The sequence below is a fragment of the Bufo bufo genome, chromosome 1, assembly GCF_905171765.1.
Source record: "Bufo bufo chromosome 1, aBufBuf1.1, whole genome shotgun sequence".
Lineage (NCBI taxonomy): Eukaryota > Metazoa > Chordata > Amphibia > Anura > Bufonidae > Bufo > Bufo bufo.
In genome coordinates, this window is record NC_053389.1 from 152,244,904 (window position 1) to 152,268,769 (window position 23,866).

The 23,866-nt window shown below is 45.1% G+C and overlaps 1 protein-coding gene across 1 annotated transcript; it reads right to left on the reverse strand.

Moving 5' to 3' along the window:
• Positions 1–3,047: 3,047 nt before the first annotated feature.
• PGD (phosphogluconate dehydrogenase) lies at positions 3,048–20,143 on the reverse strand. The gene is made up of 13 exons (XM_040430744.1): positions 19,996–20,143; positions 16,397–16,472; positions 15,175–15,354; positions 14,617–14,682; positions 14,408–14,526; positions 13,999–14,065; positions 12,791–12,925; positions 10,018–10,207; positions 6,473–6,603; positions 6,143–6,276; positions 4,032–4,131; positions 3,541–3,663; positions 3,048–3,378 (listed from the first exon to the last, which is right to left on the reverse strand). The coding sequence occupies exons 1-13, from the start codon at positions 20,001–20,003 to the stop codon at positions 3,259–3,261; spliced, it is 1,449 nt and encodes a 482-aa protein (XP_040286678.1). The 5' UTR covers positions 20,004–20,143; the 3' UTR covers positions 3,048–3,258.
• Positions 20,144–23,866: the final 3,723 nt, after the last annotated feature.

Genomic DNA, 23,866 nt, shown 5'->3' on the forward strand with positions numbered 1-23,866 from the left:
ACTATCTTTACTCACTCCAAACACTCCACACAGTTACTCTGCCCACTTCATAATGTTACTCTGCCCAGTTCAGCGTTTCCACAGTTACTCCAGCCACTCCACCCAGTTACTCTGCCCACTCCAGTTGTAGACTACTGGTGGAGGCAAGAACACTTCACACAGTTCCCCCAGAAATTGTAGCTTTTCTAGTTAGGTATGCAGTGTTATATTTAAGGAGTTCTCCCGAAACAGTGGGTCAGCGCCTCAGAGGAAGACATAGTAAAACTCAACTTTTTTCTGTGGATGCGTTTTAACCACTTCCCGTCACACTAACGCCGATAGGCGTCAGGACGACGGCGCTCTCAATAACGCTTATTGGCGTTATCTCGTGAGACCCGAGATTTCGCGTGAACGCGCGCGCGTTCACAGCGGTGCGCAGCTCTGAAGTTAAACTACAGCCTGCCAGCGCAGGGGCATGGCGAGTTCATAGAAGATTTTTTTTTTTGCCACAAGTTAACGGAAATTGTTTTTTTCTTACAAAGTCTCATATTCCACTAACTTGTGACAAAAAAATAAAATCTTACATGAACTCACCATACCCCTCACGGAATACCTTGGGGTGTCTTCTTTCCAAAATGGGGTCACTTGTGGGGTATTTATACTGCCCTGGCATTTTAGGGGCCCTAAAGCGTGAGAAGTAGTTTGGAATCCAAATGCGTAAAAATGCCCTGTGAAATCCTAAAGGTACTCATTGGAATTTGGGCCCCTTTGTGCACCTAGGCTGCAAAAAAGTGTCACACATGTGGTATCGCCGTACTCAGGAGAAGTCGGGCAATGTGTTTTAGGGTGTATTTTTACATATACTCATGCTGGGTGAGATAAAAATCTCTGTAAAAAATGACAACTTTGTATACATTTTTTTTTTAAAGTTGTCATTTACAGAGATATTTCTCACACACAGTATGGGTATATGTAAACATACACCCCAAAACACATTGCCCTACTTCTTCTGAGTACGGCGATACCACATGTGTGACACTTTTTTGCAGCCTAGGTGCGTAAAGGGGCCGAAAGTCCAACGAGTACCTTTAGGCTTTACAGGGTTGCTCACAATTTAGCCCCGCCCAAAATGCCAGAACAGTAAACACACCCCACAAATGACCCCATTTCCGAAAGTAGACACCCCAAGGTATTCACTGAGCGGCATAGTGAGTCCGTGGGATATTTTTTATTTTTTTTGCCAGAAGTTAGCAGAAATGGAAACTTTATTATTTCTTCCTCAGAAAGTGTAATTTTCCGCTAACTTGTGAAAAAAAATTAAATCATACATGAACTCACCATGCCCCTCCGCGAATACTTTGGGGTGTCTTCTTTCTAAAATGGGGTCATTTGGGGGGTATTTATACTATCCTGGCATTCTAGCACCTCAAGAAACATGACAGGTGCTCAGAAAGTCAGAGCTGCTTCAAAATGCGGAAATTCACATTTTTGTACCATAGTTTTGTAAACGCTATAACTTTTGCGCAAACAAATAAATATACACTTAATGGAATTTTTTTTTATCAAAGACATGTAGCACAATAAATTCTGACACAAACTTGTATAGAAATGTAATTATATTTGAACAATTTTACCAGAAAAAGTTAAAAATACACTGAGAAAATTGCGGTCTATTTTGATTAATATCAGAAAAACGAAAAATCTCAGCAGCAATCAAATACCACCAAAAGAAAGCTGTATTTGTGAGAAGAAAAGGAGGTAAAATTCATTTGGGTGCCAAGTTGCATGACCGAGCAATAAACCGTTAAAGTTGTGAAGTGCCGATTTGTAAAAAAGGGCCTGGTCACTAGGGGGGTATAAACCTGTGGTCCTTAAGTGGTTAAGGTGATATGCAGTGTATAATAAAAGTGTGTTTAATCACCACTATTTTGAGTGCCGCTGTATTCACCTCATAGAGGAATTGTAGTGCTACCTGACCCGAAATAAAGACCGATACTCTGGCCGATTATTGAGAATGAACAATCATTCCAGAGAATCGGCCCATGTAAAAGTGAGCAAAATGCTTGTTCATCAGGTGAGAAGACTGGCAGCAGATCTTGCTGTGTGAACAGCACTCTGTTGCCCAGAAACAATGACTCTGTATGGGCACGAGTGACAGCAGTAGCGGTTGCTCATCTACATACTGTGGAGGTGATCGCTGCATGTAAATGCAGCTCTTCACCTCCACTTCCTTCCTGACAATTGTTTGCTTGATTGCTTGATGTAAATGCAGCATAAGATCTCTTAACCTGTGGCTACAGCCAGTGCGATGAATAGCAATATGGTCTGAAGGAAAGGAAGTTTCTGGGAACCCTGCAAGTGAGACATTTTCAATCTACCTTCTGTCAATCCTGAAAGCGCAAGGTTTTCAATCCAACTTTTATGCTTTATTAGTAGAGCAGTGCACTCCATTTTGACACTATTTTATTTTGGAGGACAGACCCAACTTCTGGAGTTGCTGTGCTCAATGTGAACTACTCCCCAGCTTGTTTCCTTTATCTCTTACTCCATCTGCCATAGCAAACATCACACAGTCTGTAAAGACTGACACTGTCAAAGGGTTCCTTTGCATAGGATGACAAAGCAGCAGATTCCTTCCCGACAATCTACAGCTCACTGGTGGAGGAGACCTCTGCATTTACATGCAGCAATGTCCTCCAGATTATGGGGCGGAGCGATTGCTAATACCATCACTCTTCCCTATACCGACTCGTTTGCCGGCAGAATATTGTGTTTACACCGCCAGCAAACAATTTTGGTGTCTGCACAAACGATCGGATTACCTGATGAACAAGCGTTTCGCTCATTCATCAGGTAATCAGTGGTACATCTACACTGCCAGATAAATCGCTAACAAACATTGCTATGAAAGCTTGTTAGCAATTATCTTTAGGATTCTCGGCCCGTGTAAAGAGCCCTAAAGATCGGACAGTGTCGGACTCTGCAGGGACACACCCAACTGGTAACACCTAGTTGTACACTTATACATAGACTCATGTAGAATACAATTATTTACTAAAACAGAAATGTCAAGAGTGGTAGCAGGTCCTCTTTAATATCTCAGACTGTGGAAGACATGAAGGAATCATACAACACAGTGGAGCCACCATATAAAAACGTTTATTCTCACACTAAACAAGTTAGGAAAAAAAAAAAATTATATGGACAACACATGAGGACAGAGATTACGATGGGTCCAGATCGGGCCAATCTCTACTCCTCTAGATGGAGAAGTACATGTCAAACATTGTAAGAAGATGAAGACACGCTGCCCCCATGACCGGTCCAGTTAGTGTGAACATAATGTCCAGGGTTGGTCAGAAGCTCGTAGGTGTGAGCCCCAAAGTAATCTCTCTGAGCCTGAAAACAGAAAAAATGTTTTTTTAATCTATAAAAATATTTTTTAAGCAGTTGAGAGACTACAACTCCCATTAGCCATATCATCATGACAGCCAGAGAGCCACATGTTGGCGACCACGGGCCTAAAAACATTAAGATTAGCATCAATGAACTTTACAGTACCTGGAGCAAGTTTGCTGGTAGCATTTCATGCCTGTAGCCATCATAGAATGACAATGCTGTGGTGAAGCATGGCATGGGGATACCATGCTGCACCCCGGAGCTCACCACCCGGCGCCAGGACTCCTAGAGAATAGATTGATAAAACCATAGTGAGTAGATACATTTATTAAAGCTTCTGAGCTCCAGTGCAAAGACATTTAATAGGGCCAACCATTACATACAATGTATAGCGTTACCGTCCTCCTATATATCATGAAGGTGACCTCTCAGGCAACTACAACCTGTGCATACCCTGTAGTTATGGCCCCTACAGTAGGTTAGTAAACATTAGGATGCAGCAGCACTCTGCGGGCGCCAAGGTTTATGCACACAATAAATGATTTAAGAAATGGACTGAGATACACCTGTTTGCTGTTTAACAGGGTAAATCCACAGGTGTCATTGTAATGTTTTTGATGGACTTCCCCTTTAGCTGCACCCCCAGTACTCACCTGACAGCTATGCATCTCCTTTTTGAAGAAATCATCCAGCAAAAGGTTTTGAAGCTCTGGATTTCTGTCAAAGGCTTCTGTGATTTTGCCCAAGAACACACTGAAAAGAGGCAACAAAAGATGAAAAAAATAATAATAATTAAATCATATTTACAAACAAAATGCTGTAAATATTATTAAAAAAAACCACCTCAAAAATCTCATAAAAAATAAATGGGGAGTCATGTCACTGGTTTTGGACAGCAGCTGTTGAAAGTTGTGCTAAAGTTACAACTTACTCCATGCCTATGGATGCATGACTTGTTTTCAAGACCACGAGGGTCATTTTCTAAAGTCTTTACGCCTTTATTTTAGTGTAAAAATGTCACAAATTATGGCACACGGCATACGTGCATCATAATTCAAGACTTAAGCTTCTCGACACTTTAGAAAAGGCGGCGCGGTTTTGCCTAGCGCGGCTCGATGGATTTGATTTAACGTGGACCAGAAAGTGTTGAAGACATCAGTTTCTGGTGCACGGCAGGCAGAAATGCGCCTAATTTATTAAGAGGCATCTGCCTTTATGCCAGTCTTGATAAATGTCCCTCCATGTGTCATGGCTGTAATATATTATATATATATATATATATATATATATATATATATAGGACATGGAATACAGACACAAAGTGCACACAGCTATGCTCAGAATGTGTCTGCAATCTTCTGTGATACAGTGCTCTTAGATATATTGGTAAGAAAACTGAGAGACTCCCTTTAAAAGTGGCGTTACAAAGTCGCAAATTATGCATTTGCAACTTTAAAAAATTGTTGCATTTCCCCACTTTTCAGAAGGGTGGCTTGGCCAGCAGCCATAGCGAATTTATTTTCTCGCTTGTATCATTGGGGGACACAGAACCGTGGGTATAGCCGCTTGCTGCCACTAGGAGGCGACACTAGGCTAAAAAGTGTTATGCTCTCTCCAGGCAGGAGGGGCTATAGCCGGCAGAGGAGGAGCTATCAGTTTTTAGCTTAGGGTTGTAGGAGGCAGTTTTCATGGGGATGTGTTCTTCCCTCCCATGGACTGCTTTGGAACGTCCCACGGTTCTGTGTACCCAATGATATGAGCAAGAAAACGAGATTTTTGTGAACTCGCCTGTAAAATCTCTTTCTCGCTTAGTTCATTGGGGGACACAGCTCCCACCCATTGTGTTTCATTATAACCGCAGGTGCTGGCAGTTTGTTTGCCAGTGGGGTCCTCAGTTTGGTTCGGCCCTTCTGGCATTACTTGTGTGCCGATTGCTTTTATATAGGTTTTTTTTTTCCCCTCCTACTACTGCTTGGGCACAAACGGATATGCTCTTTGCTGACTGGGGAGGGTATAGCTGACAGAGGAGGAGCTAACACTTTTTAGCCTTGTGTCGCCTCCTAGTGGCAGCAAGCAGCTATACCCACGGTTCTGTGTCCCCAATGAACTAAGTGAGAGAGATTTTACAGGAGCGTTCACAAAAATCTCGGACTGCTGGAGGATTCGCCTAATTTATGACAAGGCCTGTGCCCTCCATCGGAGCAGGGGATATCAAGACCGGCGCAGAAAGTGCCGCTGTTGATGTTGATAAATCTCCTGCTTTGTATTAAAATTAAAATATTCAATTTTTTTTTTAGTTCAGGCATTTTCAGACGCAGCAACACCAATGATGTTTTTTTTTTTACTATTTGCCGATTTCCATACTGCAAAAAGATAGAACATGTTGGCCGTATGTTGCGGATCTCAGACGCATTCAAGTCAATCAGTCCACATCCGCAAACAGAGTGCACACAGCCAGTGCCTGCGCACTGTGGACCGTCATTTGCAGTCTGCAGCATGGGCACTGAGCCATTACGCTCATGTGCATGAGCCCTAACAGGAATCCACTGAGACTACAGTGTAAGTGAAGGGACAGAATTTCTATGGGAAAAAACAAAACAAAAAAACCCACACACTATTGTGTCACATGCAATGCTTTTAGAAAAAAGCCAGACACGTCAAACTGAAAAAAAATGCACTAGCAAAAAACATGCATGTCCTGCGCTTCAAAATTCTCATAATTGCCACAAATAAACAGAATCCAGCCTTACGGGTGTACCGTTACCTGCGAATGATGCAACCGCCCCTCCACATCATTGCAATTCCACCATAATTTAACTTCCAACCAAAGTCCTTTGCTGCTTGACGGAACAGAATGAATCCTTGTGCATAAGAAATTATCTTAGATGCATATAAAGCCTAGAGAGCAAAATAAAAAAGGAAAGTTTACATTTCTTTATTTTATTTTTATTTTTTATGGGATGCATTTTCAATGCAGAAATTCTCTACAAAGTGTGCAATAACATGTCTTGCACCACCCTCCCCAGGTTTGATGATTTGCATTGCATTTGTATTGATCACACATTTGGAAAATGCTCTTTTCTTTAGTACTTACTTTACGAATGTCCTCAAGGAATGACTTCTTATCTCCTTTAAATGGGACCTGTTTTGGTCCTTGAAGCTGCTTGCTTGCCACAACCCTTTCGCTCTTTAAAGACGACAGGCAACGTGCAAACACTGCTTCACCTGCAGGATCAAGGAGAAGTGTAAGAGAAGCTTCATACCAGCATCTTCTTGCTGTACTCGTTAAAGGTGTTTTCCACAACTTAGGCTGAGTTCACATTAGCATTAAGCCTTTCCGTTCTGTGCTCAGTTATAGGAGCACGAGAACGTAAAGGACGGATTTGGCACACAACTGAGCCGAACGGAGCCCACAGACCCTATAGACTATAAGGCCTCTTTCAGACGGGCGTTGCGGGAAAGTGTGCGGGAACATTGTAATGCGTTTTTGCACTCACGTGAGAAAAATTGCGCATGTTTGGTACCCAAACCTGAACTTCTTCACAGAAGTTCGGGCTTGGGATCGGTGTTCTGTAGATTGCTATTATTTTCCCTTATAACCATGTTATAAGGGAAAATAATACATTCTGAATACAGAATGCATAGTAAAATAGCGCTGGAGGGGTTAAAAAAAATAAAAAATAATTTAACTCACCTTAATCCACTTGAGCGCGCAGCCCGGCATCTCCTTCTGTCTTCATCTTAGCTGTGTGGAGGAACAGGACCTGTGGTGACGTCACTCCGGTCAGCGCTCCAGCGCTATTTTACTATGCATTCTCTATTCAGAATGCTATTATTTTCCCTTATAACCACGTTATAAGGGCAAATAATAATGATCGGGTCTCCATCCCGATAGTCTCCTAGCAACAGTGTGTGAAAATCGCACCGCATCCGCACTTGCTTGCGATTTTCACGCAACCCCATTCACTTCTATGGGGCCTGCGTTGTGTGAAAAACGCAGAATATAGAGCATGCTGCGATTTTCATGCAACGCACAAGTGATTTGTGAAAATCACCGCTCATGTGAACAGCCCCATAGAAATGAATGGGTCGGTATTCAGTGCGGGTGCAATGCGTTCAACTAACGCATCGCATCCGCGTGGAATACTCGCCCGTGTGAAAGGGGCCTAATGGGGTCCGTTAGGTTTGAGCTCAGAGGAAGATTTTTGAAGCAGTGACAAAGTTGTGCGTGCAGGACTTTTGTCTCCACTTCAAAAATCTTCCTCTGAATGAACTCAGCCTTAAAAGTTGCTTTTCGGGATTCATCAAAATCAGATCAGCAGCGGTCTGAATCCTGCCCATCTCACCAGGAGGAACTACAAAGCCCTGTACACTATGTAGTGGTTGTGTCCGATTACCGCAGCACTGCTCAGACATACAAGTGTGGCTGTGTCTGGTATCATTCTACTTAATTGGGTTGGGGGGGGGGGGGGGGGGGGGGAATTTACAGATCATATATGGGTGACATCCTATTGAGGTTCTAAAAACCCTGGTTGACCATTGCATCAGACCAAAGCAAACATATATGTACAAAAAAAAAAAGTGATGTTCTGGAGCAGCCTGGGACTGTAATGTGATGGTCTGCAGATGCAGGTAATGGGACATACAGCCTCATTTTAGCTGCAGCACTATCTTAACGTGTTGATACTCCCCTAATGACGTCACCAGCATCAGCCCACATAACTGGTTTAACGGTGACACACTGAAAGTTGTGAAGTGTTTCCTGCTGGGATTACGCCACTGCAACCAGCAGCCTAGGGAGTGGGCAGGAAGTTAGTGCAAGAAAATCAAGTCCTCCCACAGTAGGCTATGTGGCTCCTTACTGTAATGTCAATCTACCGGCTTGTGTAAAATGGGAATTACAAGGTTTGATAAGAAGTTCCTCTTATTGTTCGCATACTTGGGAGACAGGGTAAAGCTGCCGTCATCACCAGATGCAGTAACATACTGTTAATCCATTACCCTTGGGACCAAATGAGATTACGAGAGGTTCCAGGTCATATAATTATTAGCCCCTTCAGACGCAGCCTAGTTTGGTACTTAAAAGAGGACCTTTCACTGGTTCTGAGATTACAATATTAATACCTGGCACTACAGGACATGTTTAGGAGAGGTGATATCGCCATTTATTTTTCAGATATGCTGCTCTATTGCAGCACTGTGCCCCCCATTCTTTTTAATTTAATTGATCCGGTTGTGGACGCAGCAATAACAATTAGGTTTCAGGGGCAGGATGTAATAGCGATCCGGACTGGTCAGGCTTGGGGGCCCTTTAGTAGAATCCCAGCTGCCATGCCAAAGGGAGTGAATAAATATGAAAGTTAACAATTCAAAAAAGGGCACCCAAAAGTATCAAATTTTAGGAGATTAGCCTCAATGCTGTATTTTATCACATGTAAGGAGCAATCTTTCTTTCTACAGCGACTCTGGTCTGGAACCAGCAGATAATCCACCATTACACTGGATGCAGTAGGATCTCATGGTTATTTTACCATTTCATAAGTTGGGTGGATACGGCGGATCATGTTGAAGTTACAGTTGAGCATTTGGAGTAATCCCTCTGAGACATTTGTGATAAAGTACAAGAGTTCGGCTAATCTCTTAAAGGGCATCTGTCAGCAGATTTGTACCTATGACACTGGCTGACCTGTTGCATGTGCACTTGGCAGCTGAAGGCATCTGTGTTAGTCGCATGTTCATATGTGCCCGCATTACTGAGAAAAATGAGGTTTTAATATATGCAAATGAGCCTCTAGGAGCAATGGGGGTGTTGCCATTACACCTAGAAGCTCTGCTCTCTGCGACTGCTGCACCCTCTGCACTTTGATTAACAGGGCCAGGCAGTGAAAAGGTCATTACACCTGGACCTGTCAAAGTGGTGAATGAAGCAGTTGCAGAGCCTCTAGGTGTAACGGCACCTCCCCAGTTGCTCCTAGAGGCTCATTTGCATATATTAAAACATTATTCTCAGCAATGCGGGGAAATGGGACCAACACAGATGTCTTCAGCTGCCAAGTGCACATGCAACAGGTCAGCCAGTTTCACAGCTACAGGTCTGCTGACAGATGCCCTTTAATATTTTATACCATAGGTGCCTTTATTTTAGGTGCCTTTTATTTATTTCTTAATTTAATATCAATAAATTTTACATTTCGTATTAATCATATTCAATCAACCCCATTGGCATGATATTGTGACAGGCCGGGTGTGTACTTCCTTATACAATCCCCAGCTGCTATGCCAATTACTCAGCACCCCGCTATTGCATCCGCAGGGTACCAATCGGAGGACAGTGGAAGTTCCCTCTAATGTCAACATTGACCACAGCATCTGAGGGGTTAAACTGCAAGGATCAGATTTTAATCTAATAATAATAAATAATAATAATAAAGCTGCTACCTGAAAATGATGGGGCAGGCCTTGCTCCTGTGCCCGCATCATCACCAGAGGGTTTTAACTACAAGCAGTCGATGACATCATAGTATGTCATGGAGCCGGTAGGGGTTAAAGGGTTTTTACCGTTTTTTGGTGCATACTTCTTCATCACTAAATGAAAAGTTGGACTTCTTTTTAATAGACTATGTTTAAATAAGTTCTTACCAATGAGAGTAACTGGAACTCCAAAATCTAGAGCAGAGATTGCTGTCCACTTTCCGGTGCCTTTCTGCCCAGCGGTGTCCTGAATCTTTGGGAGCAGGGGCTTTCCATCGTTGTCCTTGAATTTAAGAATGTCAGCCGTAATTTCAATCAAGAAGGAGTCCAGCTCAGTCTTGTTCCAGTCTTCAAACGTCTGATGTAAAAAACGTATAGATGTAAAAAATTAGATTTTTTTTGCATTTTTATGTTTTGATGAGATTTTGTTATGTGCAAACTGACAAAAAAAGGTCATTCCAGCCTCCGAATAAAACAATGGAAACCTTTATTGAAGAATAGTTATAAAATCCAGGTACGCCAAACACATAGTGCACAAAATACACACCTCCTGACACGTTTCGGATGTATATAACACCCTCAGGGCTCATGCACACAAACTTTGTTTAGTTCCACATCCGAGCCGGCTCGGATGTGGACCCATTCACTTCAATTGGGCCGCAAAAGATGCGGACAGCACACAGAATGCGTTGCTCCATTCCGTTGTGCCGCAAAACATATATTATATATACCGTATTTTTCGCTTTATAAGACGCACTTTTTCCCCCCCAAAAGTGGGGGGGAAATGGCCGTACGTCTTATAAAGCGAATACTTCGCTGGCCGCTATGCTGCACAGCGCGGCCAGCGAAGTATCAGTGACAGTGTGGAGGGAGGAGGCGGGGCCCGGTGCAGTGACTCTACTCTAATACACCGGGCCCCGCAACTGTTAAAGATTCAATCTGATAGTATATGCTCTGTACGGGCGGCTCTTACTATAGTACCGTAAGTATAGCGCAGACCGGCATCTGCCTCAGTCATGCGCCGCTTGCCGCACCTCCTTCCTCATGCGCTGTCTGCTCCAGCTCCCTCTGTCATGCGCCGCCTGCTCCAGCTCCCTCTGTCATGCGCCGCCTGCCTGTTCATTCATAAAGTGAGATAAGCAGGCAGGCGGCGCATGAGGAGGGAGCTGGGGCAGACGGCGCATGACAGAAGGAGCTGCGGCAGGTGGCGCATGACCGATGGAGATGCCGGTCTGCGCTATACTTACGGTACTATAGTAAGAGCCGCCCGTACAGAGCATATACTATCAGATTGAATGTTTAACAGTTGCGGGGCCAGGTGTATTAGAGTAGAGTCACTGCACCGGGCCCCGCCTCCTCCCTCCACACTGATGGGGGATCTGTAGATGACACTTATGGGGATCTGTGGATGACATAAGTGTCATCCACAGATCCCCCCCATCAGTGTCATCCACAGATCCCCCCCATCAGTGTCATCCACAGATCCCCCCCCATCAGTGTCATCCACAGATCCCCCCCCATCAGTGTCATCCACAGATCCCCCCCCATCAGTGTCATCCACAGATCCCCCCCATCAGTGTCATCCACAGATCCCCCCCATCAGTGTCATCCACAGATCCCCCCCATCAGTGTCATCCACAGATCCCCCCCATCAGTGTCATCCACAGATCCCCCCCAACAGTGCGTCATCCACAGATCCCCCATAACAGTGCGTCATCCACACATCCCCCCATAACAGTGCGTCATCCACAGACCACCATTAGTTCAAAAGCTACTAAAAGCACACCTTTTGGTTCAAAATATTTTTTTCTTATTTTCCTCCTCAAAAACCTAGGTGCGTCTTATCATCAGGTGCGTCTTATAAAGCGAAAAATACGGTATATATATATATATATATATATATATATATATATATATATATATATCTCTCTCTCTCTCTCTCTCTCTCTCTCTCTCTCTATCTATATATCTCTCTTGTCCTATTTGCGGACAAGAATAGGCATTTCTATTATAGGCGGCCCGTTCCAAAGCACGCGGACAGCATCTGTGTTTTGCAGATCCGCAATTTGCCAACTGCAAAACACGTCGCTGTTGTGTGCATGAGCCCTTAGTCGTAGCAAGGTGGTGTGAATACTGGTGCTAACAGACACAGCCAGCAATATACATAGAAAAAAAAAAAAAAAAAAAAAAAAAATATTTGCTTGCGGTTTAGCCCATTAGGTACACAAGTATCCAATTTGAATATCCATCTAGCTTCAGCATTTAGTAGTCTATGGTGTGCATCTCCACCTTTTCAATGCCTTGCACCTCCAAGTGTGAATCGTTAGGGCTCATGCACACGAACGTATTTTCTTTCCGCTTCTGTTCTTTTTGCGGACCCATTCACTTCAATGGGGCTGTAGAAAATACAGAAGTTACTCCGTGTGCATTCCGTTTCCGTTTATTCGCATGGCTGTCCCGCAAAAAAGTAGTGCATGTCCTATTATTGTCCGCAAATCACGGTCCGAGGCCCCATTCAAGTCAATGGGTCCGCAAAAAAAACACGGAACGCACACGGAACACATCCGTATGTCATCCGTATTTTGTGGATCCATACTGTAGAAATGCTATGCCCAGCCCATATTGCTCATGTGTTTGGCGATTAATAAGTTACTGTTTCTGTCTACGATCCGCTAAAAAAAAAAAAAAAAAACTGATGAAATACGGAAACCATACAGATATGTTTTGTGCAATAACGGAACGGAAGAGGACTTAAGAGAGAAAAAATAAAAATATGGAACAACGGATCCCGTTTTTTTACCTCACCATGTTCTCTGCTCTGTTCACCACCCATGAGGGATAACCATGGTTGCTCAGTCTGTTCCTGTTATGTGCCTCCCCATTTACTGCGAACACTAAATGAAGACCTGACATCTCAATGTAACAACTCCTCGCATCTCACCTTCGCCATCTCATCCTGCTCCATCCCGAGGATGTCCTTCATCAGATGGTAAGCCTCGCAGATCAGCTGCATGTCACCATACTCAATTCCATTGTGAACCATTTTGACAAAATGACCCGAGCCTTCTTCGCCCACCTGCCCAAAACCACAGTTATTAGAATATGGCATTCAAATCTGGGACAAATAGGTGGAATATAGGACTGTTGCAATATAACTAAACCTCTCACTATGGAATTAACATATACGAAGGTAGTACAGTGTTAAGTGTACGCGTGCTCATGCATGTAAGTTAACATAGGAGGGCTGACATGTTGGGTAAGCTGGTTTGACACTCAAGGAGTGATGTTACCCTATGGATATCAAATATATGGTTGATGCCGTGCCCGCCTCATCGCCGGGGGTGGGGGTTGAGGGTTATGAGAGTAAATTGGTTATGATAAGCATCATCCTTCATTTATAGAAATATTAATATCTTGCACTGCTGTCAGATGATATGCATAATATGTGATATTGATTTGACAATATGCATCCATTAATAGAGATTGTGTGTATCTCATATTGTAACATGTATGTGCAATGATGTTCATGTTCTATTTTTACCTCTGAAAAAATGAATAAAAATTATCAGATTTAAAAATAAGAATAAGAATATGGCATTCAGGTTCTGATTGTGTTTAATATAATGAGATGATCAGGTTTAGGTCTAAAAGGTACCCGCAAAGGGTTAAAAGAGAGGCAACCAGACTTAAGGGATTCAGTACGCCATTGCGATGGGAGCTCTGTCAGTCAATTGCTCTACTCCAACCAGTGGCGATTTAACACTTTATGCTCCCTATTCCATAAACTGGTGCTTTATATTTTATCCAAAGAAAGATATGAAGCTCAAGTCACGGCTGCTGATTTTGGTTTTAAAATTAAGAAATCCAGAAAAGGTGAACAGAGGGTGTCCCACCGTTTGGACCGCAAGTAATCCAGGGGAACTCCCCGGCAGCACCAGCACAAGGGATATCAAGTAGGACACAATGCTATTCTTGTAAAGCATGGGCATGTCAGGTCCGGTCCTCGAGAGAGGTCCTCCATATCTACTCTAGCTAATTAATTGGAGGTTCTGAACTATGGACCACTCCTCACAGCAACTCTATGAATGCAAAAAAAATTAAAAAAAAATTACAGAAAAATCTATCACATTAGTTTCAAAATTCACTTACCCAGTCACAGCATGGCTCCTTCCCAACCTTAGCTGCAATGCCCTGGAAAATGTCTTTAATGTAAGGCCTGTAAGGAAAAGACAAATCCCTGAGAATACTGATGCATGGCTGCAGCAGCGAACACAATGAGACAATCCAAGTATTTCAATTAATACTGGCTCACGGCATACTGAACCAAACCCATCACTTTTCTAAGGATTATACTACATTATATGGAAATGGTGCAGGAGGAGGGGGCTTCAAAATATATTTGATTCTTGAAAACCTCTACAATGATGTATGGTTTTTTAGGGCATGCTAAATCATGGTTGACATTTATTTTCAGCCTCTAATGGAGTGAGAAAACTATCTTCGAACAGCAATGCAAGGTTCCACTGCAGCAGCTTTAAGATCTTTTGATAAGTCTTACCAAGCCTCACTGTCTCCCCCAGGCATCAGAGATGGTCCATATCTGGCCCCGTCCTCTCCTCCACTAACACCACTACCAACAAACCGGATGCCCTTGGCTTTTAGCTCCTTACAGCGCCTCTGATGAAAAAATAAAACCATAAAATTATACAGTAAATGTTCTGCAGGTACAGCCATCTACTTAACATGGCAACCAGGAAAGAAACTTACTGTGCTGTCACTGTACTCTGAATTGCCACCATCAATGATGATGTCACCAGGTGAAAGCAAAGGAACCTGCAACAAAAACAAAAAACCTTAAGTTAGAAATTGGCAAGAATTGCACAGATCAGGTGACTCAGGAGGATTTTATTTACACCTGGCACCGAGGAAAGTTTTACCAAACTGGCAGTGTCAATATGGCACTGCTGTGCACACTGGGAGGCGGCCTGGCACTGTGCAGCACAATGGATTCAGCGCATATTTGCAGAGTATGATTAAATACTGTGCAGATAGGAGGGTTATGACCTGTCCACACGATGCATCCTCCACCCTGCACTGCGAGACTACCCTCCACCCTGCAGAGCTTCAAAGAGGACTCTGCCAAATAGAAGAATCACAGGACTATAAAAAGCATGCAATGGTTGGGTGGTCCTGGTACACAGGGCCACCAACATCACCAGACAAGCAGGGGACATGGTGCAGGATTATAGACAGAGGGCCCACATACACCTGCTGGCACAGATCTTGCACTGAGGTCCAGTAGCTGGTAAGGCCACCAATACATACCAGACTATTGATGAAGTCGTCTACTGCTTTTCCAGCCTTCACCAGCATCATAATCCTCCGAGGTTTCTTCAGCTTGCAAACCATTTCTTTTAAAGAATGAGCCCCAATCACCTTGGTGCCTTTAGCTTCATTAGCCAGGAACTCGTCAACCTTTGAAACGGTCCGGTTAAATGCACAAACCTGGAGGAAGGGGACAAGGTCACGTGTAACCTATACGACTGTGCATACATTACTTTGTATTTCCTTTTTATACAGTTAGGTTGCCATACACATCAGATATCGGTCAGGCCAATGCTTGTTCAGCCAACAGCCATCTCTCCCAATCCCACATACACATGCACTCTTAGCTTGGCTGAGCATGCGCGTGTTGTAAAGGGAGAAAGGGGTTGTCAGCACTGGTTAAAGCCTATCTAAACCCCATCTATCTAAATGCCCCCTTCCTACAATTCTATTCCAGGGCAGTAGTTTCCAAAATGTGACCGACCAGCTGTTGCAAAATTACAAATCTCATCATGCCCTGCTGGGAGTTGTAGTACTGTCAAAACTGGGTCATGTTTCCCCCAGCACAGGAGTTCCGTCGCTCGAATAGCCAGACGTGACAATGACCAGACTCAAGGGGACTCATCCCAGTCACTGGATGTTTTGATCCAAGCGACGAGGAGATGCAGTGGCGGCCGTGCAGGGACCCGGAGCGACGCGGTTCCCGGGGAGCAGGTAAGTATAATCCATACAAGGGGCCCGGGCATTGGTGGAGATATTTTAGATATTGGATAACCCCTTTAAGACCCTCCACCATTTTTGTTGCCCGTCTCCACACCAGTTCCATTTTATCTCTGTCTTTTTGTAGGTGGGGTCTCTAGGACTGGACACAGTATGATGGGATCTCCCTAGCGCTCTATACAGAGGTAGTAAAACCACATCTGGAATACTGTGTCCAGTTCTGGAGACCCCACCTACAAAGATAAAATGGAACTGGTGCGGAGACGGGCTGGTATCCATGTTTTGTGGACTGCAAAACGGATACGGTCGTGTGAATACCCCCTCATTTGAATTTTTTGCATTTTGAATTTGCTATCTTTTACACCAAACTTACAATTTGTTTTGTCTTTTACATTTTATTGGCTCATATCTGATGTTTACCAAGCAAGGAAGTCACCCAAGAGCGGGGAGTTACATAACCCAGCCCTGAGCCAACATCACGTTTCCCCATCTTGCCACTTACCACATAGCCATGATCGTTCATGTTCAGGACCAGGTTCTGGCCCATCACAGCCAATCCAATGAGGGCGATATCAGCTCTGGTTAGGAGAGAAAAAAAAAAGAATACGTTTACCGGGCCTGGAGGTCACAGGAGGACGAGGCAGGGGTACGTTCTAATACACACCCAGCAGTCAGGGAACGACTCATTCACTGCATGTGTTGGTTTTGGAAAGGCCCAGCAGCCAGGGTGGACAATAAAACTGCTACATGTCTTTGCTATAAATACAATGTCTTATCCTACAGATCAGTCACATCTTAGGCTGCAGATGAAGTGATTCTTAATGATTATTGATTAGGCGGAGAAGTTAGTTACTTCCTCCCTCTCGGAGAGATCTACTTCTCGGTTTTCAACTTCTTCAAAAACTCGTGCAGCCTTTTAGACTATGTATTCTTATATTATTGTGTATAGTATTACGATATTTGATCAAGGACACGGTCAACCAGGTCTTCGCACAGTCAGAGGGAGACGGCGCTCACGGTGACCGACTGCCTGAGACACCTGCGGAGGGAGCGATACCAAGAGCGAAACGGTCCATGGGGTCACTATCAGATAGCTAAGTATCTGGGACCAGACAACAGAAGGTAAACTTCCGCTTTTTAAGACTTTATTCACTTAGGGGCTGCATGGTGGTCTTATTATTTAGGGAGAAGACACCCTGAATTCTCCTAATAGGATCCATATATACATCTCTCACGTGGAACTAGTGTGAGGAAAGCCTGAGGTCACCCATCCACGGAGGTAGGAGGCACGGCTTACCTCATGCCTCACTGACTGGTGGAAATCCAGGCCAGCCGAAGGTGCCAGGTTCCTTTCTTGGGCTTGTAACGCAGTTAACCCCTCTGTGTAAGCACTGGGTACACCCGGGCACAGGCATGAGACAGCATGCAGCAATAGGCAAGAACAGACATGGGGGCACTTAGATTTAAGCCCTACCACTCCTTCCCATGGCAGAAAGCCAAGGTCTTTCTTCCTTGTTCCCTGGTATTAGTCACAGCAATATGAGATGCCACAGTGCGCAGTACCATATATGAACCAGGAGGCACAGTATGATCAGGAAGCGTCGTGAACAGCTTTGTTATAGTCTGTAGGTGTAATCTGCAGCTCGCCATGCTGATCTCCGGATGAGATTCGCATGTTGTAACGGCGGTCTACAACTAATTGCCACAGATCATCCAACAGGTATATAAATACACAGCAGAGGGGGCGCTTCCTGCTGATCTGATTACTATACAGGATTACCGGCTTCCTTGGGAAAATCCACCCTCAGTCACTGTCACGTTACATCATGGCTCCCGAGTGACGGATTATTAGCAGGGAAATTACAGATTCCTCTCTTGCGACAGTGGCGTTGGTTGTCACCCATTCCAGGCACTTGAGCGCACACCTTGCGTACTCGCTCTTTCATTTCAGTTGCAGAATCCGTACTGACAGTCTTAAACAAAATGCAGTACAACGAATGTGGATGGGGTTCAACAAACCCCATTCACTCATGGTTTAAAAAAATTAAAAAATTCCCAACAGGTTTTCTAAAGGGTGGCCCACGAAAAAGTAGGCCACCTCCAATATCGCCAAATGAAACTGCCTAATGGTAAATCAGTCTTCGTTGTCCATAGCAACCAATCAGAGCTCAGCTTTTATTTTTTCAGAGCCCTGTAGGAACTGAAAGCTGAGCTCTGATTGGTTGCTATGGGCAACTAAGACATTTACTATTAGGCAGTTTGATTTGGAGATATTGGAGTCGAGCTGCTTTTTCGTGGGCCACCCTATATATGTCCTATGTGCTGCAGAAATACAACCGATTCCATTTACTGCAATGCAATAAGTGAAATTCGCAATGGAATCTGCATGCGACATGAGCGGATTCACCCATATGCTGCAACTAATCCTCAGATCTGTGTAAAGGGACACTACACCTGTATCTTACGCAAGACATGTAATGGTTAAGGGTTCGGCTACACGGCAACGTTTGTTATGCAACTTCTTGATGCAGAAAAGTCGCAATCATTTTGTAATGATAGTCAATGGTATCGCAAAAAAAATAAAAATCCAACTTGAACAGATTTTTTGCGACTTTTTCATTGCAGTATGTTGCATTGCGATGCCATTGACTATCATTACAAAAAGAAGTTGCGTTACGTAAATGTCGCCATGTAGCCAAACCCCAAAGGAGAATTAGGTTAAGTTATCCCCTAACCACACGGTGGTGGATAACTATTTGATCGTGGGTGTCTCACTGCTGGGACCCCCACTGATCACGAGAGCCCTGTACCCCGTATGGCTCCCCAAAATGAACAGAGCAGCCGGTTGAGCAGTTTATGAGAGTTTCAGGACCCCCACCGATCTGATAGTCATCCCCATAACACAACCAGAATAGCCCTTTAGGTTCACATGTAGAATGCTCATGTGTCTGCTTTACACCCTATTCACACATTGCAGATTTGATCTCTATTTTGAAGCCAAAGAGAAGAATTTACAGGAGAAAAATGTTAAATTTGAGAAATTACCTGTAAAAACCACGCGAGCAACTGCATGGCAAAGCTCATTTGCATAAGATTTGGGCAATGTTTATGTGAAAAGTACAACCTGTCACCGCTCCGCAGCCTACATGACTGCCAATGGGAATAATAGACATTTTAGATCATATTTACACAGCGGAGTATTGATTGGCGGCACAGTAGTATTCATAAACGTGCCCCAATGACCTCAGAGCAATATTGGGATGTTTTAGGCCGATACGCCGAGTGCGCCCTGCAATTTCTGTTCCGCAAATGCCTTTTCTTGTCTGCAATACGGACACGTATAGGACACGATCTTTTTTGCGGAGCCACTGAACGGACATACGAATGCGGACAGAACAGGGTGTGCTCTCCACATTTTTTGCGGCCCTGTTGAAATGAATGGGTCCACAGTCGATCAGCGAAAATAGTAAAGTCTGTGCAAATTGCAACCAAAAATCCAGTTGGATTCTTGGCAAACTGACGATCTCGCTGACCAACATTACCTGCGAGGACACCATCTTCATATGGCCGTGTAGCCTTATTAAGGGGCGGGGCAGGGAATTCAATTTGTTACAAGTTGATACATTGTGGCCCAGGGTGACAACAACTCTTCTCTTCCTGAAGTCAAAGGAAATCACTGATGCTACGGTCCTATTGACTTCTGCAGAGAGAAGAATATTAAAGGGGTTGTCCAACACTTGCCGATCCCCTGCTTCCTGGTGCAGAGGTGGCAGCAAGGCCCTGCTCCAGGACCACATAAGGACACTCTAGTATTATAAGTCACACATGGTAGGTGGGGGCCTTGTTACAGATTGACTGAGTAGTTGTAGAACTACAAGTACCTGCATGCCCTGCCAGCCACATCCCACAGGCGGAGGAGCAGGATGCTAGGAGTTGTAGTTCTACCACTGGCGCTGATGATGACACTCCCATCAGGACCAGGACTATAGATAAGGGGCCCTGCTATATGGATACATAGGTAAGGGGCAGCTCAGACCCTGTGACCTGCATGTGACTAGAATATGATCACGTGACCTCTCGGGGAAGACGCCAGGTACTCACTCCGCCATGGTGACAGCTCAGGTGATGTCAGTGGTCCCCGGATGTAGCGCTGCTCTGTCCTCTGACTGCTGTGTGACAGACACACGGACTTCAGCCTAAGTTGTCTCTGAAGCCACCTGACGTCACGCCCCGTCCCCGCTTCCATTGGCTCAGCATCAAGCGTAGGGCGTGTTCTGCCCGTCACCATTCCAATCACACTGGGTAGGGGCTCGTCAGTCAGTGGGCCGACCAATCAGACCTGAGCAATCACAAGCCGAGCAATTAACCCTTTACCTGCTCCCAAAGGGGGCAATGACACTGCAAGTGGTTGCTCTATGTGGCAATGAACAGTCATGCTGATAGGGCGAATGTCTGATGCAGGGGGAGGCATGATGACCCTGAGGCTTCCATGTTGTCGTTATGGGTGTGTGATAGGTGCGGAATATAGACCTCAGGGACCTGCAGCTATGTCTATAGAAGAGAATGGAGAGCGGCACACACCTGCACTCCTTCATGTATTCCATGTGCCACACCTGGTGGGACCCCTGTTCTGGACACCATGTGGGTTGCGCCACAACTTAAAGGGGAATTCCATACTTTAACAATGTATGATCTATCCCTAGGCTAGGTCACCAATATCAGATGGGCAGGGATCCCACACCCCAGTCAGGTATATGGGAGTAGCTTGGGTGGCTTTGTAAATAGGCGCCAGAATACACAGCTCTGTCCATTGTGTGGTGGGTGCAGCTGGTTACCGCAGGGCATTGTAGTGGCAATGGCAGACATCCCAACCTGCAAAAACTCATTTCAGGTGCACTTCTCATTTCAGGGAGGTTTTCTTTTTATTTTTCTTTCACGGACTTTTTATTACATTTTCCAAACATATGCAGTATCTGCACACTGCTCTATGGTGTGGAGGACTGGGCTCATTAGCCTGCCCCAAATTATCATATTTATGTATATGATTAAATGGATTCTGTCACCACCTATAAGTCCTGTGAGCTAAACATATGCTCATGTCCAGGGTAGCATTCTGATTTCTAAGGTGGCCTTATAAAAGCTATTTGTTTTACTAACCTGTCAATCATTGAATTAAGGTGCCCAAGCAGGGGAGGTCTGTGGATGCATGGTGCCCGGCCTCACACATCGCCGTTCGTGCCCAGCGCCGCCTTCTACTCCTCAGTGCCGCCTCTCCCTCCCCCTCCTCCCGCTTTGAGATCCCGCGCAGCCTGATGCGCCGTTGCGGACTGCTGGCATCGGCTTCTTCTTGCACTGTGCGCACGCGCCGAGAAGGGGACACTGCTACAGGTTGCCGGAAAGGTTTACTGCCAGTTCAGTAAACCTTTCCGGGATATATTGTCTCACATGCGGGCGTCAGGGAGCCGCTATCTAATAGCGGGAGACTCCCTGAACGTCCAGGAGACTTGAGATCCCTGCAATGGCTGAGATACTTCAATACAACTGGTTGGCGGGGTGTCGGACGACCGCTGACCTTTTATTGATGACTAGGTTAAGGTCCTTTAAAGAGATTTAGGGTTAGAAAATAAGTTCTGCCTTTTCTTCTAAATACAGTGCCACACCTGTCCAAAGGTTGTGTGTGGTATTGCAGCTCAGGCCCATTCACTTCAATAGCGCTAAGCCGCAGCGCTAGACAGAACCCGTGGACTGGCCATAGACCCTACAGGGAAATTTCCCAGGGGGCCACTCAGGCCTTTCTCACTGCCGTTGGCCAAGTACATAATGATCTGATGCTCTCAGTGTTAACGCCGGCAGCCACAGGTGCCCTCCTGTATTCAATTGCATCGCTGTCCTGAGGGTGGTGATACTGAGGCGAGAAATGGAAGCCCATGGCTCCCTGCCCTGCTGGTCACCCTCATGGGCCACAAGCCACTGTATCAGAAAGTGTACAAATGGAGCAGGGACACAGTAGTCTCAGGCCACAGGCTCAGTATTTTGGATATTTTATTTTTTCTCTTCGTCCTTTGACCATTTGGGGGCACTTATAGGTGTAATTACGAGGGGAAGTCCAGGCAGGATGCTGAAGGTAGGGCTGACTCAGAGCTCTGGGCCACATCTCACCTCCTAAGGGTCCATTCACATGTCCGTAGAATGGGTCCGCATCCGTTCCGCAATTCTGCAGAACGGGTGCGGACCCATTCATTCTCTATGGGGCAGGAATGGATGCGGACAGCACACAATGTGCTGTCCGCATCCGCATTTCCAGGGGCGCCCCCCGATCTTCCGGTCCGCGGCTCCGTTAAAAAATAGAACATGTTCTATTCTTGCAATTGCGGACAAGAATAGGCAGTTCTATTGGGGTGCAGGCCGGGTGTACTACGGATGTGTGAATGGACCCTAATCCCCATGCTCCATATCTTATAGACAATTAGGCCTCCTGCAAACAAACGTATTCGTTTTTCAGCCGCAGATTGCAGATCCGCAAAATATAGATGCGGTCTGTATCCATTTCGCAGGACCCACTTTACAAAAGCCTATTCTTGGGGGGGGGGGGGGGGATTGCGGACCCATAGAAATAAATAGGACCGTGTGTAATCTGCAAAAAATGCGAACCAAAAATACGGTTGTGTGCATGAGGCCTTATAGAAAGAGGAGGAGGACAGAACATGGCGGCTATTAATGCCTCCCGCAGAGGTACAGATTCTGGGGAGGCATATTTTGCTGCACTGTGGTATTTGTTTTTCCTGGGATGGAATTTTGTGCTGCACTACGGTGTTGTGTTCCCCCACCATCTGCGTTGCTTCACTTTATGTTAAAGGGAACCTGTCACCGGGATTTTGGGTATAGAGCTGAGGACATGGGTTGCTAGATGGCCGCTAGCACATCCGCAATACCCAGTCCCCATAGCTCTGTGTGCTTTTATTGTGTAAAAAGACCAATATGATACATATGCAAATTAACATAAAAGACTCATATCTTACTTGTGTGACCAGAGAAGAGTCATATTTTCAAGCTCTGACTCTTCTCAGGTTAATTTGCATATGTATCAAATCGGTTTTTAAACACAATAAAAGCACACAGAGCTATGGGGACTGGGTATTGCGGATGTGCTAGTGGCCATCTAGCAACCCATGTCCTCAGCTCTATACACAAAACCTCGGTGACAGGTTCCCTTTAAATTAGACCCCTGCCTACAACATGAGGGCTGCTTTTAGTTTTTGGGGTTTTTCAAGGGCCACTTTAAGTTCCCAGTCCACCCCTGTAGACAGGAGTGGCGCTGCTTGTTCGGAAGAGAGTAGCTGTTATTCTAATCCTAGACAACCTCTTTATAGTAATGGGGGCACTGCGGTTGTTACTGTAAGGGGTTTAGGTAAGAACAGAAGAGGCAGTCCAGCTTACCCTAAGGGCTCATGCACACATTCGTTGCCTGGCTGTGCTCATATTGCAGTCCGCAAACAGGGGGCATCAGCCGTGTGCACACTGTATCACGGATGAGGACCCACATCCGCTTTCGACGCAAAAAAGTAGTGGATGCTCTGTTTTTAGGGCTGAACATATAGCATTCATATGTAGACGTAATATGGCTGTGTGAATGCAGCCTAAAGCTAGAGCAGTCTAATATCACCACGTTACTGTGTGTATACCATGACCCCCATCCCCTCCTTACGCCGCCCCCTTATAATGTTGTTCTCCTCTAAAGTAGCAGAAGGTCTGTTGGACTTCTTTGGCATCTGGTGCAACGGGAAACCCCTGCTCCTTCACCTATAGTCTTGCATGTTGAAAATCATCCCTGTAGCGAGTTGGGGTTTATATTGGTCATCCTCCCCATGTAGCAGTGGCTGGGACTTGTGCTGTCGGTGGGTGGCAGAACTCAGTACAGGGAAATCTGTAGCTAAGGAAGGGCCAGTGGAACAGAGAGATGGAATGGTGCCCA

What these genes read in the sequence shown, in the direction of transcription:
- PGD (XM_040430744.1), bottom strand. An exon ending in TGAACGATCATGGCTATGTG is followed by an intron (nt 15,355 to 16,396) that starts GTAAGTGGCAAG and finishes CCCTTCCTCCAG; the next exon opens with GTTTGTGCATTTAACCGGAC. An exon ending in AGTTCCAGTTACTCTCATTG is followed by an intron (nt 6,604 to 10,017) that starts GTAAGAACTTAT and finishes TTGATCCTGCAG; the next exon opens with GTGAAGCAGTGTTTGCACGT.